Source organism: Zeus faber (genome assembly GCF_960531495.2).
Source record: "Zeus faber genome assembly, chromosome: 18".
Lineage (NCBI taxonomy): Eukaryota > Metazoa > Chordata > Actinopteri > Zeiformes > Zeidae > Zeus > Zeus faber.
The window spans coordinates 16,204,690-16,224,077 of NC_137210.1; the positions used below are offsets into that span (position 1 = coordinate 16,204,690).

The 19,388-nt window shown below is 49.1% G+C and overlaps 2 protein-coding genes across 2 annotated transcripts in view; one reads left to right on the top strand and one right to left on the bottom strand.

Moving 5' to 3' along the window:
- LOC307244061 (dual 3',5'-cyclic-AMP and -GMP phosphodiesterase 11A-like) overlaps positions 1 to 19,388 on the top strand; it is a gene marked incomplete at its 5' end in the record, with an annotated part of 79,797 nt that overhangs the window by 26,000 nt on the left and 34,409 nt on the right. Inside the window, 10 exons of the mRNA XM_080019071.1 lie at positions 1,023 to 1,169; positions 1,842 to 1,949; positions 2,665 to 2,774; positions 3,345 to 3,435; positions 4,652 to 4,752; positions 5,038 to 5,115; positions 5,217 to 5,280; positions 5,380 to 5,454; positions 7,121 to 7,204; positions 10,628 to 10,740. Coding sequence (XP_079875197.1) covers positions 1,023 to 1,169; positions 1,842 to 1,949; positions 2,665 to 2,774; positions 3,345 to 3,435; positions 4,652 to 4,752; positions 5,038 to 5,115; positions 5,217 to 5,280; positions 5,380 to 5,454; positions 7,121 to 7,204; positions 10,628 to 10,740 — 971 coding nt within the window. The remainder of the gene's footprint in view (positions 1 to 1,022; positions 1,170 to 1,841; positions 1,950 to 2,664; positions 2,775 to 3,344; positions 3,436 to 4,651; positions 4,753 to 5,037; positions 5,116 to 5,216; positions 5,281 to 5,379; positions 5,455 to 7,120; positions 7,205 to 10,627; positions 10,741 to 19,388) is intronic.
- agps (alkylglycerone phosphate synthase) overlaps positions 13,413 to 19,388 on the bottom strand; it is a gene marked incomplete at its 5' end in the record, with an annotated part of 28,040 nt that continues 22,064 nt past the window's right edge. Inside the window, 3 exons of the mRNA XM_080019479.1 lie at positions 13,413 to 15,504; positions 19,037 to 19,094; positions 19,230 to 19,329. Coding sequence (XP_079875605.1) covers positions 15,383 to 15,504; positions 19,037 to 19,094; positions 19,230 to 19,329 — 280 coding nt within the window. The 3' untranslated portion in view covers positions 13,413 to 15,382. The remainder of the gene's footprint in view (positions 15,505 to 19,036; positions 19,095 to 19,229; positions 19,330 to 19,388) is intronic.

The window sequence follows — 19,388 nt, forward strand, 5'->3', positions numbered from 1 at the left end:
GACGAACAAACAAAATCCATGGCACAGAAAAGAATTACAAAAAAAAAAAAAAACGACGGCCCACCTTCGCATTGGACTTGATTTCCCCCCGGTTTTCTCCCCAGAATCGCGGCAGAATGCGAGCGTTTAATATAAGTCTGGAGACCGGAGGCGAATCGCCCGAGAAAAACAAATTGTGGTATTTGAAATGGAAATTCCTCCGGTCAATAGCAAATCATTTCCGCCCACCATACGTTTTTTAAAAGGAGAGCGGAAAATATCTGCATTCTTAATTGACGAAAAAGAAAGATTCTCGAGCGAAATGCGGCTGTGACCTATTTTTCCCTTTGCACTTTCATGTGTGGGATTTCCCCCCGTGGCCATTAGCGCAAAGCAGGAGGCTCCGCTTTGCGGCGTTGCCCGTGTGATCTCTCAGCCCCCTCACGCTCCGCTCCCTCCGCCTTTTCCCTCTCACCCCTTTGCTTTCGTAACCGCTCTACATACCGAGCTGCACCCGATGCTCTCGCTGGCGCCGAGGATCCCGCCCGGGCTCTAAATGTCAGGGGCTGCGGCTGCGGCTGCGGCTGCAGCGGCGGCGGCGGCGGGCCCCCCCGAGGTGGCAAAATGAAGAGACCCCGAAGGCAAACGGCGGCCACGACGGTCTGGAGGTTGCGCCGCGGCGACTCGGATCAAACGCAGGCGACGCGCTCAGCCCCGTACGAATATGTTGAGCGGGAATCATCCGCCCTCATTTGAATAATGGTAAAAGGGGTAAAAAATAAATTCGAAAAAAGCCGTTGATGGGTCTATAGTCAATGCATGCGTACGGTTTAAACAAGGGTCAATCCCCCGCTTAAGCTCTCCTCGTTCGCCGCGACGCGTCCTCCGAGTCTTAATTAGCACGTTTCCATTTTCCTATGATCTCAACATGTCACTGACCTCTTTTGCGCTCTCTCTCTCTGTCTCTCTCTCTCCTCTCCCTGAACTCGCATTTCCGCTTTCTTCCCGTCTGTTTCTCCCTCCTCCTCCTCCTCCGAATGAAGGCGGCTAACATTCCTCTGGTCTGCGAGCTGGGCATTGATAAACTCTCCTTTGATGATTTCTCTCTGGATGTGGACGCCATGATCACGGCGGCGCTCAGGATGTTCATGGAGCTGGGGATGGTGCAGAAGTTCAAGATTGATTACGAGGTGAGGCCGCGACCTCTCTCTCTGTCTCTCTCTCTCTCTCTCTGTCTGTCCGCCTGTCTGTCTGTCTGCAAACCCCAATCCAGAGATTTGAGTGCCTGATGCCAGATTAGTGTCCGTCTTTAAAGTGGTAATCCATAAGATTGTGTTGTTAAAAAAAAAAAAATCCCATATTTGATACTTTTTTTTTTAAGCTGGTGCTTTTTAAGAAAGCGCAGATAACACAATGTATTATACTGTATGACTTATGCTGCAGAAGTCGGAGAACCCTGACCTCCTCGGAAAACCTCCTTTCCCTCCTTGGAGAAGTGCAAAGGAACGGCCTTTTAAAATCGGCATTCCAAGTGGAAATTTGCCGGAATCGTGGAATTCACAAGCTTGCCAAACAAATACTAATGTACTGTAGATGTACTGTCCATGTTTTCCCGAAGGGAGGCAATGGGAGACATTGAGGTCGGAAGAGGGGACCACTGACTACAGCGATTTCCGAGTTCCAACGGAATGCACCCCACTGAGGTTTAGAATGGATTTCTGGGACGATCTTACGTATTTCCACTTTAAAGTCTCGGAAATTTGCGCCGGTTCACTTTGTTGTTGCTCCCGTGTTGCTGCTGACGTTTGGACTAAGGCTCTCGTCGTATTTAAAATCGATCGATCTGATGTTGTGCTCTCCAGACGCTGTGCAGGTGGCTGCTGACCGTCAGGAAGAACTACCGCATGGTTCTGTACCACAACTGGAGACACGCCTTCAACGTGTGCCAGTGCATGTTCGCCATGCTGACGGTGAATAGTCAAAATATACAGGACGCAACACGGAGGGGCGGTGGATTTCATTTGCTTTGGTTTTGCCCCGTTTTTTTGGGGGGTTTTTTGCTCAGTTTGTTGAAATTGAATTTGGAACTAACTATGCAAACAGCGGAAAACGGTGATGTTTGTTTGAATAGAGACTCCAGAGAGCCTGCTCCTTCAGTTCCAGAGGCTCTTTACTTTATCAGCTCCTCAGGGCAACACACACACACACACACACACACACACACACACGCCCACGCACACGCACACACACACACACACACACACGCACACACACACACACGGACACACACACACGACTATACTCCCACCCGGCATAGTTCATTTAATCAAGCGCAGCATTAGTGCATGCAGTCCCATCTGAATTGATTATTGGCGGAGGGAAATGGAATAGTCGCGTGTCAGCTGTTTTGGGCACGCCCCCGCCCCCCCGCCTCGCTGAGTGTGCTGACGACCACGCCGTCCTCGCCGCTATCCCCATCGTGACCCGTAGTGACTCACTCAGCACATGGCCCCCATAGCCTACTCGCAAAAGACATAAATCTCCCCCCTGCGTGGTCCCCAGGGGGCTTCGCGGGAGATCTGCCGACCCTGCGTTTTTTTTTAGGACGGTTGTGACGCTGTACTCACCCGTGTGTGTATGTGTGTGTGTGTGTGTGTGTGTGTGTACACCCTGCCAACCGATCAGACGGCGGGCTTCCAGGAGACGCTGACGGAGGTGGAGATCCTGGCGCTCATCGTGGGCTGCGTGTGCCACGACCTGGACCATCGTGGAACTAACAATGCTTTCCAGGCCAAGTAGGGCCCCCCACCCCTCTCTCTCTCTCTCTCTCTCTCTCTCTCTCTCTCTCTCTCTCTCTCTCTCTCTCTCTCCCCCACCTGCAGCAGTCTGCAGCGGTCCAGCCCAGAGCAGCCGGCGTCAAAGTGGCTCGTTGCATAAGCCTTTATATAAGCATCTGTTTAGCCAGGAGACTGTAAACACTGCTGACTGCCAGCACAATTAGAGCAGCAGGTAAAATCGCTGTTTTTCTTTGCGTTCTTGTTCTCCGCCCACGCAGCCACTTTTTACGAGGCACGAGTGCATCCCATCCCTTCCCCCTACAGCGAGGGATGGCGGTGTTTAAACACCGTTAGTACGATGGCTCTCCGGTCACTTTATTATTGAGCTATAAGTTCACGACAGCGTGCGGGAGGGAAGACAAGAGGACTCTGCGGAGGACTTGTTCTTTTTCTCTCTTTTCCTTTTTTTAACCACATGCTGAACTCTGATAGGATCCCTCTTCTTGATGCTTATATACTGTGTGTGTGTGTGTGTGCGTGTGTGCGTGTGTGCGCGCGTGTGCCTGCGTGTGCGCGCTTATCCGCCAGGACGGGCTCGGCGCTCTCTCTGCTTTACGGGACCTCCGCCACCTTGGAGCACCACCACTTCAACCACGCCGTGATGATCCTGCAGAGCGAGGTGCGCCCCAGTTCCGCCCGGCCGCGCTCGCCGCGCTGCAGATGGCGGCATCTGTGCGACACCTCCGGTTAGGTCGCCGGGTCGTTTTCAGATCCGGCGCACGAGCCCGAGGAGTGAAACCGGCGAATCACCGAATGTTAAGGAAAGGGGGGCCGCGGCAACCCCTATACCTCCCCGTATTCGCCGAGCACCTGCTGGGCTTTGGGCGAACCAGCGTAGACAAATGGCCTCTCGCCGCCTTCAGATCAATGTAATTACAGACCCCATAGATTCATCTGTAATGGGTTGAGAGACGTTTTAACAGGCGACTGGGTTGGGTTGTAATTAAAGACCTTTGAGGGAGCAACTGAGACAAGGCTCGGGCAAGCCGAGTACCAATTGCTTTTTTATCACGTCGCTGACAGCGCTGGTAAGCAGACAAATGTTTGCCGGGGATATCATATCGCTGCGTGTTGATACGAGGGACGAACCACCGCTGTTGCCATTAGCATATAAATGAACAGTGCGGCTAATTCAAGGAGAGACCGGGCCTCGCCGATTTAGTCCATCAACCTGGACGCCGGAACCGTTAATTACCGGCTCCAAACTTTGAACGGCAATCCCGACTCTCCGACCTCTCTCCGGGTCTCCTCTTCCTCCTCGCTTGCTTCCCCCATCTCCCCCTCCCTGTTGGGGGTTCTCAACAGGAGCCGAAAAAGGACGGCGTCTCCCGGCCGCGTCGGGGAGGACCGCGCCGCGTTTAAAAAGAAAAAGCCCCGGGAGTCTTCCTTTTTCGGGTGATCTCGCTTTATCCCCTTTGCCTCGTCCTTCCCTCCTACTCCGTCGTCCTTAGACGTCCGGTCCCTCCCATCTCCTCCCCTCCCGCCGTCCCTCCTGAGCAGGGTCGGCCAAGTGCTGTGTGGATGTATAATACATGACGCTGAGAGCAGAGACACGTTTTCGCAAAAGTCCCACCTCTTGAACACCTCTGCCTCCTCCGCCCGTCGGAGAGTTCCTCTGCCCGGGAAAAAAAACAGTGTTTGACCCGTAGTCTGGCCGCCGAGACTGCTCATAGCAGAGTATAAAACAGGAACGGATTTCATGCCTTTTATTACCTTGAACATGGTTCCAATGTTCTCTGGGTCGATGCAGGAAGCTTTCACCAGCGGCGTTAAAGTAGATTTTCCTATTTGGGGGGGGGGGTTGTTGATTGTTTCTACCCGTTGTGTCTCCACAGGGCCACAATATCTTCTCCAACCTCTCCTCCAGAGAATACGGCGATCTGATGCAGCTGCTGAAACAGTCCATCCTGGCGACAGACCTCACGCTGTATTTCGAGTACGTTACGAGTCGACGGCATTCAAACCCCCCCGCAGAAAGAAAACACCCAAACAAACCGCGAAGTCGTCCGCTGTTTAATTTGCGCCGTCGAGCCCGGGCCGGCTCAGGCATACTGATTTATTTATAATCTGACATCCTGATTTAGTGCACCTACTGAACTAGTTCCCATGCGCCGCTTGCAAGAGGTTGGTGGGGCTGCCGACACGCAGGAGAACTGAGTAACACTGCCCCCTCGTGGACGCTTTCATCCCTACACCTTTCCCTCTGTCGTGCCCTGTGCAGGAACAGGAACACGTTCTTCGAGCTGGTCAGCAAAGGGGAGTACAACTGGAATGTGAAGGCCCATAGAGACATGTGCAGGTGATGACGTTTGTAATTGAAATTGTTATTATAATGAGTCAACAGACGTGGGTTACAAATAGACCATCAACCATGCCAAAATAATCATTCCCTGACCTCAGATCCATGCTGATGACCGCCTGTGATCTGGGAGCGGTCACTAAACCTTGGGAGATCTCCCGCAAGGTGAAGATGCTGAAAAAGTTATGCCGCAGACAATTGGCATCAAAACGCGTCGTAGTAAATGGATTCGGTGCGTTCCTAAATCTTTCTCCCACTGTGCAGGTGGCCGAGCTTGTGACCAATGAGTTCTTTGAACAGGGAGACAGAGAGAGATCCGAGTTGAAATTAACGCCCTCCGTGAGTATATTAAATCATCTCTGGCTTTTTGTTCATATGCAGTGTTTTTTGTTTGTAATGTTTTTCACTATAGAAAATCAGGGGTTACATCAAGCTTGTGCCGCACATTTTGAGAGATTCCGTGTCCTTTCATTGTTTCTACAGCAAATGTTGGACCGTGGAATCCGCTTTTCCCTCGTATTCTTACTCCAATAATAAATGATAACCTCTATATAACAACAGGGTGTTAAGGTTGTTCCTTGGTGAAAAGTCAAACGGTTTTTTTTAAGTGCTTAACAGAGATACAAGTCAAATAGAAGTAAAATAAAGTGAAATATATTATGTAGGAAATTACTAAACAGCCATAAAGTGTAAAGCAAAAATAAAAAAAACAGTTGGAAACTAAATGTCAATTTAAAAAAAATGCATAATTAGCCCTAATCGTAAGGGGCAGATGCAATACTGCAAAAAAAACCGTTTGATATGCAGCTTCTGACGCGAATTACTTCTGGGAAACACAAAAGCCCTTGGACGACCTGAGCAGCCTGGCGGTGCGTGCAGGACCGCGCAGCAACTTCAGATAATCCCCAATTGAACTCCGTGCCTCGCTGGAAGACACGGATAACAAGCGATGGACTATCGGTCCCACGGGTCAATAGTCGGGCCGACTTTTTAAAAATAAGCACGCCCTCCTTCCACGTCCCCAGGGCCACGGCACCAGGAATAGCAGCGCGGCGTGCGTTTGATTTGGGAGCTTTGAAGGCTCCACAGTGTGTGTGTGTGTGTGTGTGTGTGTGTGTGTGGGGGTGGGGGGCAGCGTTTTGTCCGCAATTACCGTGGTGTTGACTAATCGCCGCTCGCCACATTGCCTCTGCTCTGAAGTAGTTGGTGCGGTAGCCTCGGGTCCGCCGCTCGCCTCAACCTGCACCGCTCGCGCATGTGTGGTGTGTGTGTTTTGTGTGGTGTGTGTGGTGTGGGGTGTGGGGTGTATGTGTTTGGTGTGTGGTGTGTGTGGTGTGGGGTGTGTGTGTGTGTGTGGTGTGTGTTTGGTGTGTGGTGTGGGGTGTGTGTGTGTGTCTGTGTTTGGTGTGTGGTGTGGGGTGTGGGGTGTATGTGTTTGGTGTGTGGTGTGGGGTGTGTGTGTGTGTGTGTTTGGTGTGTGGTGTGTGTGTGGTGTGGGGTGTATGTGTGTGTGTGTGTGTGTGTGTGTTTGGTGTGTGGTGTGTGTTTGGTGTGTGGTGTGTGTGTGTGTGTGTGTGTGTGTGTTTGGTGTGTGGTGTGTGTGTGTGTGTTTGGTGTGTGGTGTGTGTGTGGTGTGTGTTTGGTGTGTGGTGTGTGTGTGCGCGGGGGCGGCGGGAAATGAAATATTCAACTTGTGAGCCGTGGCACGGTAACTATCTGCGACGCGCAGGCGCCGCGGAGCCTCTGAAGTCCGGGCGGCTGCAGACCGAGGCAGAGCGGGGAAACGGGAATAAACGCGTCTGGTCTCGGGAATTTCCTGAATGTGAAGACATTTCTGTTGTTTAATTACATAATGCATTTTTTTTTTTTAATCATTACAATTGTATTGCCTTTTAATGTTATGCAATATTGTCAAGAGGTTTGAGTCACATGTTGTATGAAAGGCGCTATACATATAAAGATTATTATTATTATTATCAGTCTCATTCAGATGTCTGCATTTCAGGCCATTTTCGACCGGAACCGGAAGGATGAGTTACCGGGGCTGCAGCTGGAGTGGATTGATGGGATCTGCTCTCCACTTTATGAGGTAAAGCATCTGCACGTCCTTTACCTTCCCCGCTCTATAGTCTTCACCTACACCTGCGTCCGTCTCAAAAAGAACGCTCGCTATTCTATATATTATTAAAAAGAAAAAAACAAGTTCAGCAAAGAGGTGCTTTTCATTGATGCCGAGGTCACGTTCTGTCTCGCTGAAAGCAGAGGAACGACTCCCCGTTCATTAGTCCTGCCGCCCTTCACTTCAATGCCCTGTAATTTGGGCTTCGTCGCACAAAAGTAGAGGAAACCAAGCGGCTGAAAAGGGAGCGTGTGCGCCCGCACGTGCCCGTGGCAGCGGGTGACGTCAAGCCTCACCTGCCCTTCCCCCCGCTTCCTCCCCCCTCGCTGCGTGGGAGTCGGCGGAAGGAAAGCTCTCTCGCTTCCCGAGGAGATCAAGGCCACGCGGAGATAAGGCCCATGTGTTAAACATGCACGGATGAGAGGAAACATGTCAAATAAAAGAGGGACCGAAGGAGTCAAGGGCAAAATACTCCATTCTGCTTTAATATCCTCCAAACCTGATAGTGTTATTATGTTATCATAAATAAGAACCCATATTCCTCAATGCAGTTAACCGTCCCCCCTCGCGGCGCTATTGTTTTTATTGTACACGGCGCCGAATTGAAATAAATCAAACAAGTTAATTAAATCTCCTGAATGATTCCCGGTTCAAAGACAGGAGGTTGCGTCGTTCTGTGTCATTCCAACTTTAACCATTGTTATCGCCGCCTGAAAAGCAACAGAAGGATAATGTTCTCATTGTGGGGGGGCTTATCTGCACGCCTCACCGGAAATGTTCATGTTTCGGGAGCTCGCTGCCAATTAAACTGGCGTCATCACACCCGAAAGCCCCATAATAGTATCCATTTACTAACTCATATGGTAAAGAAGATCCCAGTCACTTAGTTGAGCTGGGACCACTTCTACTCAAGGCTTGTTCCATTGAGCAGCAAGCAGAGGGAAAAACCTGCTGCTGTGACGTTGCTGCGGCCGGACAGATTAAACACGACAACATTTTTTTAAGTAACTTGTGAAAAACATCTCCTGTGTTGCAAGATCAAAATTGCAACCGGAATTCTCGCAAACAAATTGATTTTTGCTGCAATGCAAAGTGTAAATGGCAAATGCCTCAACCTGTTTGTGCCTCGGTCTTTAAATGAGTCCCCCGTGATGATTTTCGGTTCGTTTTGAGTTAATAATTCATATTTGCTGTATGATATTTAATGGCAAACACCTGCGTGAGCGACAAAATCGCTGTCGAAAGTGACGTCATACTGAAGCCACACCAATACATCAAATTCACCATGAAAAGATGTGAACAGTGGATGGGATGATTACGATGAGACATGAATACAAAAAATAAATAAAAAATAAATAATAATATACGCTGTTTGGTCGACTGAGATTTGTCCAGAGTAGACCAAATTCTGAACGGTTTATTTTAACGTGACTCTGGAAATATGGATATAACTTTATTGTTCCCTAGGTTGACGTTCTATATCTACAGCAACCAAAGCAAATGCAAAATGTAACAAAAGTAAGGAGACCCGGACACGAGGCCAATGAAAATGTCAATGTATGGTAAAGGAAACACAATACAATTCCGTTTTACCGTGAATTATGCCAAACGCCTTGACCTTTTTTCAGTCTTTAATTTCCTCCTCAGCAATTACTTCCAGTTTGTAAATAAAAAAAGACGTTTCTTAAAGACTCCAGAGTCGTTTAAACGTGACGTTCCATCTTCAAAGTCCCGTCTGGGCCCTTTCCAGTCGACCTCGGTGGACTCCTGAGAACTCAACAGTTTCCCATGGAACCGGGGCTAATTCCAACCCGTGAGGCGGCGGGAGGGCGCGGCCACATTTTGTAAAAACATCCGCTCACGACACGGCGGCTCTGGGAAGTCACAGAGCACCGTGTGACACGGGGACTAGAATAGCGGCTTTGGCTTTGTGAGAAATTGTGAAAGTGGGAATGTGTTTGTTTCGTGGCGTTATGTTCCCAGTCATCAAAACACTTCTAAATTTAGCGACGCGCCCCTTGAAGCGGCATTTCGTGTTATTTCAGACTCATCGGCGGCTGTTACACTGTATTCCACGCAGAAATAAAGTTAAAAAATAAAAATAAAAATCGATCCTTAATTAGATCTTTGTTGTAATGGTTGAGGCTGCGAACGCGTCCCAAATTGTCGCCCGCAGTTGAAACTCATCAGCCCATCGGCAGGTTTGTGAAGTCGTTTTGCCAAAAACGGCGAAATAACAAAGATGATTGAATGTCCCGTGCCGTGGCGATGGCACCTCCTCTCGCGGGGCTTTGGGCATCGTGTTACAGAGGAGGTGTTGTGTGGTGTTATTTACACTTGAGAATACACAATTTTACTTTTGCCAATCGAGTTAAGTTTCCATCCGCAGCGATAATAAATGGAATTGTCCTCGGTTGTGTTTGTGCGTGGGCGTTGTCGTCGCGCTTTTCATTTCCATATGAAACAACATAATGAAACGAGAGCTAATTACAGAGACTTTCCTCCCAAAGCCAATAGATTATACGGTATGTACACGAGAATAGAGAACACATAACCGCCTGGTCTCTCTCCGGCAATTCATTAAAAACGACGCGTGAAAGCTCATTTTAGTGGGGTTTTTTTTGGGGGGGGTTTGACTGCGACTGGGGCGGGAACCACAAAGCGGCCACTTGCGCCGCCACACTTGGCATCTTTAACCCGTTGAGAGCTGCCGCTTCCACGGCTCAACCCATCACGCCGCCCGCAATAAATTATCTACAGGTACTCCTCACTTAACGACCAGGTCGTGAACCAAATTGGTCGATAAGCGATGAACCCGTGTTATTTCACGATAAGGGGGCGTGGCTGGTATATATAGTGAATATAGTGTGTATATACAGTAGTGTATGTAGTATATATAGTGTTATTTCACGGTAAAGGGGCCTGGCTGGTATATATAGTGAATATAGTGTATATACAGTAGTGTATGTAGGATATATAGTGTTATTTCACGGTGTGGGGAAGTGGCCATTGCAAACGCTAGCGTAGTGAATACTGACAGACTGCGGGAATGAGACTGAGAACGCTGATAAGATGAGATGAATACAGTGTATATAGTATATATAGTGCATATAGTATATATAGTTGTGGCATATATAGTATATATAGTGCAGATAGTATATATAGTTGTGGCATATATACAGTATATAGTATATAAAGGGTGACACACACGCAGCGCGCACGCCGCAGTATTGTACACAGTCTACAATACAGACTGGTCAGAGAGCTGGTTGTAAGTCCAAACGGTCGTTAAACAGGTAGCTGGTTAAGTGAGGAGTACCTGTACTTCGTTCCCGTGTCAGCCACAGCTTTGCTCTCTTTCGCTCTCCCTGACCCTCGCTCCACCCTCCCCAGACGCTGGTGAAGTTGAACCCCAAACTGCAGCCCATGCTGGACATGATCCAGGCCAACCGGTCCCGGTGGGAGGAGCTGAACGAGGAGCGGCAGCGCGGCCAGAGCGGCTCCCGGTCCCCGGGTCACCGCGCCGGCGAGAGCGCGGACACCAGCGGAGCCGTGACGGCCTCCGCCGGGAACGCGCCGTGCCTTGTCGGCGGCAGCGTCAGCGCCGACGGCGACCCGTCCAAGCCGGCGAGCTAGTTCCCCCGACCGCCGCCTCAGGCCAATATTTTAGCCTCTCTTCCCCCCCACCTGGGGTGCAGCCTGTGCTGCGGTGCACGCAGAGGTTCTTGGGGCTCTGCTCGCCGCTAGAGACAAGCTTTGGATCGTTTAGATCGTTGCTGGAGGGTCCCCCCCACCCGGTGCACCGAGCCCCCCCCCCCCCGAGGCCTTGGGCGGTGCTTGGGCGGAGCGGGAAACAGAGCGTCCACTCCAGGGTGCCGATACCAACCATACGATGGGCATTGGACGGTTCCACTGCAGCCTCACACACACACACTGCAAGGCATGGAGACTTTGGGAGGGAAAACCTGACGTTTCTCCTTTTTCTGTTGTTCTTTTTGCTCTTGGTTCCTATCTGTTGCAAGCCTTTTGTCTTGGGGGAGCGGGTGGTGGGGTTGTTGCTACGTTTTGTAAATCTGTACATAGGTTATTGAATTTGAAGGAGGTGTTATATGCAAGTGCTGTCTAAAATCAACAACAACAACAAAAAACAACTAAGTAGGCTTTGGATCGCAACTTGTCTGCGGAGTTCCCGTGGGGAACGACGGGACCTGTGGCGATGCTTGCAACGCTCTGCTCCCTCCTCCTTCCCTCCTGTGCCTTGTCTAAGGATCCTTGTGAAAAAAAAAAAAAAAAAAAAAAAAAAAAAAATGCATGGCCTCTCAACCGGGCTCCCACGTCCAGTCGTCGAAAAACCAACTCACGCCCCGATCCTGACCCCACGGAGCGTTGAAAAAAAAAACAACCTGCGAGGGCATTTCTTCTGCCAAATTTAACTGTTAGTTAAGAATTTGTAGAATATCAGCTTGATAAAATGTGCACGGAAACACACACACACTAATGTGCCTTGAGATTTTTTCTGATATCATATTTAAATGATTCGCTAAAACATTACCTTAGTAATCTGCAATTTTTTCCGTAACCGTCCATTAAAGGTAAATATGTGAATTTTAAATATATGGGAACACACACACACACACACACACACACACACACACACACACACACACACACACACACACACCCACACCCCTGTAAAACAACAACAACAACAGTTTCAGTCAAGTTTTTATGATGCTGATCTTCCCAGTTCTGAAGTTACCGTCACCCTATTCTTCTAGTTTCATTCGGGAACAACCTTTGAATTGTGTTGTCGCTTTGTTGATTGGAGTTCAAAACCGTGACTGTGCACATTGTGTGACATGACTTGTGTGCTACCGGGGTCAAAGGTCGACCTATCATTTGAAATGCATGTTTAATTTCCCCTGCGGTGTTGACTTCAAACCAACTGCTGTGGATGTAGCAAACGTGAGCCAACAAATACCTCGTCTCTCAAAAGTTTACTGGTGAAGCACATTTAATTCAAATGCATGAGTACATTTCTATTGCATCATGTCACGTGAATTATTAATATCGATGTTCTATTTTTATATCCGGTTGCAAAACGTGGCCAACTTTACCTTGATGGGGTTTTTCTTTTGCAACGTACTTTGCGTACAATGTGCTTCTTGTCGTTTCCCCCCTGTAAGGATTATGTTTGGTTCGTGAAGGCCACGAGAGAGAGAGAGAGACCTAAGGCATGGACTGGCAAATGTGCAATGTTTCTGTTATGACTTTAAATAAATAAAGGAAAAAAAATGCTGCTAAACCTCAGTGGTTGGCGTCCTGATGCGTGAAGAACTACAAGGCATACAGTGTACAAGGCATACACAGTGTACAAGGCATACACAGTGTAGTGTGTGGTGTTTTCTGTTCTCGTCCTGGTGCCGTGCTGACCCCTTGTGGACAAAAGTGTTACTACATGGGAATGCAAGTGACCAACATCTAAATAGTGGAGCATCTCACTGCAAATCTTGTTAGTGGATGCATTTAATGATTTGTTTTAAAGGCAAAGGTAATGAAACGGGCCCATATTTCAGAAATACACCCATTTAAAGGGATTCACACTATGAATCAATATCAGTTATGCATCCCTAATATCACCCTCCGAGAAACACCCCCCCGGTCTTAAAAGCTCTAATCCCTAATCACAGGCCATAAACTCAGAGGGATATGTAATGTCTGCCTTTGAAGCCGGGCAGAACGCTGCTGCCTCCATTGAAGGGTGGTGGTGCTGGTGACGTCAGCGGCGGTGTGTGGGAGGCTGCGTGGGCGGCGATAACTCCTCAGGGAGCCTGTGTGTGTGTGTGTGTGTGTGTGTGTGTGGAGAAGACTCTGACAGGAAGCAAAGAAAGAGATGTTTTAAAACTCCTCGAGTGGATTACCTTGAGCTCAGCTGGGCCCGGGCGGAGTAAGCCTGCGCTCCGGGGGGAGTGGGCGACCAAACAAAGACCTCCTCATCCGGCTGCATGCGCACAGAGGTTCTGCCGCAGCTGAAATAATAATAATAATAATAATAATAATAATAATGGCAGCAATAAAAACAATTAAAAAAATAAAAAGTCAAAATGTGTAGGTAAGAGGTCGAGAGTTCGATGGTTTCCTCAACGCCACAGAAGAACATTGACAAGTTAATCTTTTATTTCAATGTATTGCACAAACAGCATTGACAAAATGTGTGTGAATGTTAGTACATTGTTGTTAGAAGTGGAAGATAAACATTCTAATCGAAGGTTCCATCAGCGTATCAAACTGTTCAGAAAATGCTGTGAGATGGTGGCAGGTCCCAAACCCAAACCATTTCCTTCATAACAGTGTTTTTTTTTTAAATTCCTAATTAGGAACGACAGAAACTTTGGGAAGGTAGTGGAGGTCGTAGTCTGGGGATCGAAAACGCAAGGAGGGGAAGGCCAGAAGTAATGATGCCGGGACCGATCGGGGCCACAAGGACCCGCTCAGGTTGCGCAGGTTAAACGGATCAGTCGACAAGGAAAAATAAAAACAATAAACAAGAAAAACAGTACTTTCAGAGGAACTCAAGTAGCTCATTTATCAAAGCTCAACGTTTAAACCACAATCATTTGGTTATTACTAACATTTCAGTAAAGCCTAGTTTCAAATTGCAGTATGGTTATAGTCTTTAAAAAAAAATAATAATAATAAAAAATAAAAAAATAAACACATTAGTGCCAGTTAGTTTCATTTTTGTGCTTGGGAGAATCAGGGCAACAACGGATATTGTACAGTGTTATCGTGTAATGTTGTACAGAAATATTTACTACATGTAATAGTTACAGTAACAGTTATAAATATCAATACATTTTACACATCAACAGGATGTCACCGTTTCTGCATATGCCAATTAATAAAAAAAAAAAAAAACAACAAAAAAAAATAAAACAAAGAAAACCCTTGTATTACTAAATGTGCAGATGCCCTTCCTGTGCACATCGTGTACAGACAGGGCGCGCGCAGAGATGGAGAAGGTTCCGTTTTGAGTCTTTGGTTGGACAACAGCAGCATAGGCCTCTGAAAGCAAAGCGGGGAGGATCTAAACTCTATGGCTTTTGTCCAATAAACCGTTCAGGTAAACAAACCATGCATGGTAAAAGCTCTCAGTACAAAAACAGAATATACACGTATTCATTTATAGCCATATTCTTGTTTTTTAGTTTCTTTTCCCTACCAAAATTAATCTTATCAAAGTTTGGAAGTTGCGGGGACTTCAGTACCACGAGGTACCATTTTCGTTGAAATGTAGAGGCGCGCGCGCGCACACGCACACGCACGCACACACACACACACACACACACACACACCAATAAAACTGTTTTGAAAAAATACACATCTCTTGTGGCAATAGGTAAGGAAAACATAGGCATAGAGACGTGTACGGAGGGATGGACACTGATAGTAATCGGGGGGGAAAGACAACACAGTGATCCAAACTTTTTTTTTTTTTTTTTTTTTTTTCACAGGGACCCGTTTGTAGAAGACCAGAGGGTTTGTGGAGAAGGGAAAAAGGCAGACACAGCTTTAGAAAGGCACAGAGCTTTAGGGAGCGCATTCATCAAGAACTTACTGCCAAAGTAGTGCCAGACACCACAACTGGAAACACCACGAGGTTACAAATATATAAAAAAATAGGTTAATCAAGTTGGCGTGGATTGTTAGGAAACAGTTTGAACAGCAAGCGAACTACGACATATCAAGGTATTGCATCACGTCTATAATTTCATCGGAAAGGGGAGGCCGGGATCCGACGGGAATCCCTCTGGTCCCCCGCGCGCCGAGCGTTTCACCTCAGACGACGGACGAACTCTGACCCACGGGAGCGAATGGCAAAGATCAGTGACTGATTGTTACAGTGTATTGAGCGCAATAAAAAAAACGTAAAAGGAAGCGGGGTGAATGATCCGTCGGGAGTGAATTAAGAAATGGCACCGAATGACAGTTTTCATTGACAAACACACGACAACTTCTGTCCTTCAAATTCACTCTTTTTTTTTTTTTTTTGCAACCTTACGTTTTCTTCCATTTCCAAATGCGCAGCAGAAGCTGTTAGAAGGTTAAAAGGTTGAAAATGATTAACGACGAAATAATCTGGAGAATTTAGAGCAGGTTCCTGTTGCCAAAGATGTTTTTGGGATCCACGTATTCCTTGACGGACTTCAGTATCCCCACGCCCACGTCGGAGATGGTCTCTCTCATCCACTCCTTCCGAAGTTTCCCCACTGAAAGGCAGAGAAAATAAATAAATAAATAAATAAATAAATAAATATATATATATATAAAAGAGACGCAGGAAGACGACCAAAATGGGTGGGGTGTGCGGGGGTAGGAAATAGGGGAACGGGCACGGCTGATTGCTCAGCAGGCTGCTGGGAGCCAATCAATCTTGTGAGAGTGAGTGAATAAACAGAGGGTGATAAATGCTTTTATTCAGAGAGGAGAAATGTTTTGCATGGCATGATTTATGGAGCTCAGCAGACTATCAAACTCATTAGGCTCTGTGTGTTCCCAGAGGAGGAGGGGGGCCGGGCTGTCCAAGGCTCCCCCCCCCCCCTCGCTCGCTTTTCTCCCACGGCGCGGTCCGCCATCCCGCCCCCCCCCCCCCCCCCCCGACTCCGAGCCACCGGGCCGTGGGCGCCGTGCGCACGGGCGTGACGGCGGCGATCCCACAAGAGCGCTCGCTCCGAACGCTCTGCCTTCCCCCCGACGCGACACAATGGTCCTGTCACACTGTGACTTTGGCTCTCAGCCACTTTCCCCCTCCCCCTCCTCCTCCTCCTCCTCCTCCCAACCTGAGGAGCTCGACAAGACGGAGGCTGCGGGTCTAGTTAGGACGGCCGGCGCTCTGCCAGCTGTGCAGACCGGCGCCCCCTGGAGGCCGCTGCCTAGTAGTAGGTTCTGAGCAGAGGGTCCGGAGACGGCAGGACCGGCGGTGTTGGAACAGCAGCGCCGAGCTGTTGTTCTCCTCAGGCTTATAAGTCACGGCGGCACAGGGATTTTTTTTTTTTATGTGTCCATTTCATTCTGTAATCACCCCGGCGAATCATTTGTGATTATGTCAGTGTGGGGACGCCTCCATTTCACCCAAAGTCGTGGTAAAATGACGACGCGCTGATTGCAGCAGCAGCGCGATTCCTTGAGGTAGCCAAATAAAATCTTCAGCCTCTCGGATAATCAGCTTAATAAGCGATCATTAGCCAGGGATTATCAATTAGAGATGCAAAGTGGTCGAGGCAAATGTAATAACACTAAGAGTCTATTAGCGATGGTGTTTCCCTGAACGGCGGCAATCAGTGGCGGGTTTCTACCGCGTCTCTAGAAAATGGGAACTTTTAGAGGTCAGAGGTGTGAGCAAGAGCTCCGAAAGACAGAGCTGAGAACAACGCGACCTGGAGCAGGTGTCGCTAAGCAGGTAAACACACTTTGAAGCTGCAGCTGTAATCACCTCAGATTAGATACGGAGGCGGGCCCGGAAAGCAGAGAGAAGGTGGGGGTCTTCACACGCCCCCCCCCCCACCCACACCCCACCCCCTCTGCGTCGCCGGGGGAGGAGCGGAAGCCTCTGCGCTAATAAGGGACGTGGATGGAGGAAGGCAGAGCCCAGGCATCAGAGCAGGACCAGGGAGCAGCATGTTATCAGCGCCAGCGAGCCCAGCCAGCGAGCCCCAGATGGGGATCAGCCATGAGGCACGAGGGGCCAGTCTCCTGACAAGCAGGGGGCACCGTTATCATACACACACCCCCCTCCAGATGGTCCCTCATCCAATCGGCCGCTACACAATAACTAAAATAAATAAATAAATCCATACATTTGGAAAAAAGGTGGCGTGCTCTCTCACCACCTCTGTCCCTCCCTCCCTCAACTCGGGGAGGAGAGTGGAAACAGAAGGTGCCGGGACTGCATCATTGCCTCCATCACAGTGATAATTTACACATCTATCTTGTCATATTCTCTTTTTTTTTTTTTTTTTGCATGTTGTTGCAATCAATCTCGTAGGGCTTGGTCTGCGCCGCCGAGACTTGCAAAGGAGGGCAGGCCGTTATATCAGAAGTGACAGACAAATAAAAAAACAAAAAACAACACACTGACGCATTTGCGCTATGTGCGAGGCAGAGAATGTGGGGGGGCTGGTGGACTAAATGGAGTGGAGAAAAAAACAAAACATTCACCTGGGTGCGGTTACCCCCGCGGTGGTGTTTTGGGCGGCTGGGCTTGTGAGAGTGATGCTCTGTGGTGCGCACAAGGTCGGGGGAGGCTGGGAGCCGCCACAGGGGAGGTGGAGAGACCGCGTTGCACCTTAATCTCTCTCTCTCTCTCTCTCTCCCTCTTTCTCTCCCTCTCTCCCACTCTCCCCCTCTCCCCCTCCCTCTCCCCGGGTGGCTTTGACAAATGGGGGTCACCGCATGAAAGACGGGCTAAAGCAGTGGCCCGGTGCTACTCCGATACAGCCAAGCCGGCCCTTTGGCCGAGACGCCGCAGAGAGCCGCGCAGAGTGCGGCCAGGGCTGATGGATGGACGACGCTCCCAGTGATGGATGCTCAACAGCTCTTGACTGCTGCAGCACTACTGACCTGGTTAAAGAGGACATTTCTCCCAATGTTCTGCCTTTTAAGTAACAGTCCCGATTCGCCAAACACGAGACAAAAAGGCATTTATTTTGCACGATACATGGGATGACGCCAGCTCCCCTCCCAATCTCAGAGAAGCGGAATCCCAGTCCCGGTCAGTGGTGCAATGAAGAGGATGTTGGTGGAGTATTGTGTTCACGAGGGGGAAAGCCACGCAGCAGAATGCTCACCTGCTGTACGCGCAGGGCTACAAAAATGTATATTTCCCGTGGTGCCCTCCCACCTCGCCATCCCAGACTACATCTGTTTTCTTTGATACACAAAACCCAGCGAAACTAGCTCCATTTGTCAACCGCTGATTGTGGGCAGACAAACCGGCCTGTCTGCGCCATGATAGCGAGCCCCACTGTTATTAATCACAATTACAGAGTGGGCCGTGCATCGATACCCCCACCCCAGCCCCTCCTCCCATCGGCCCCCCGGACTCCCCCACCCCCGCGCTGCACAGGGTGGCCGGGCCACCGTTTGGAGGTCAACGTACATCCAGTGATAACGGCGGCACTATTTACCCCGCCACGCCAGCTCCTTTTTATTAGCAATCTTTTAATTTTGAACCCTTCCCCGCCTTCAGGAAAAAAATTGTGATTTAATATCGCAGCTGATTCACTGCGTGCCGTTTTTGACAGGCCTGATAAATAGCCTGAAGTGATGTATGAAAACAGCGAGGCGGATGGCAATATAGATAAGGCAGCCGTTTTCGGTTATCCCTGATGGGGCCCAGAGAGTTGTTCCACCTCCCTTCCTCGCTCACGTTTCGTTTGTTGAAATGAACAAATGGCAAAACTCTGAGCCATTTGTCTGCGCGGCGGGAATATATTCTGGACATGTGAAGGAAGCCATGAAAGATCTGCCGCACCGCAGAGACATTTGCAAAAGACGGTCCGGGTGTCGGCTCACTACCACGGAACAGGGAAACTAAACGGCTTCGAGCCCCTGCGCAACAGTACACCGAGCACCTTTTCATACAGGGGGAAATACAGAAAGATGGGACTCTAATAGAGAGGAAATTAATTTGGGAAAAATTTGAGATGAGAGAATACAAATCTAGTTTTGAAGAGTGGAATGTCGCAAGAAAACCCGTGCCATTGACAGACCAGACAGGTTGGCATGGATTTGTTTCCGTACCTCCGTGGTGATGTGACAAGCTCCCACCGTTGGCGAGGATCTCCTCTCTGGCGGCGTGCTGGGAAAAGCAAAACAGACCCCCCACAACCCAACGTTACTCAACTACACCCAAAGACATCCGTCGGCACTCGGGGAGGTTCCCCGCTCTCCGACTATCAACGCCGGGAACGATAAAGACTGCGTTTGGGTTTACCTCCACTTGTTCATACACGTGCACCGGGTCGCTGAGTCCCCTGTAGTTGAAGGCAAAGTAGAAGTAGACACAGGCACCGGTGTCGTAACTCTGGGTCACCCTGAGGGAACCGAAGACAAAACGCACGACGCAGAGAAATGTAGAAACAAGTAAACCAGT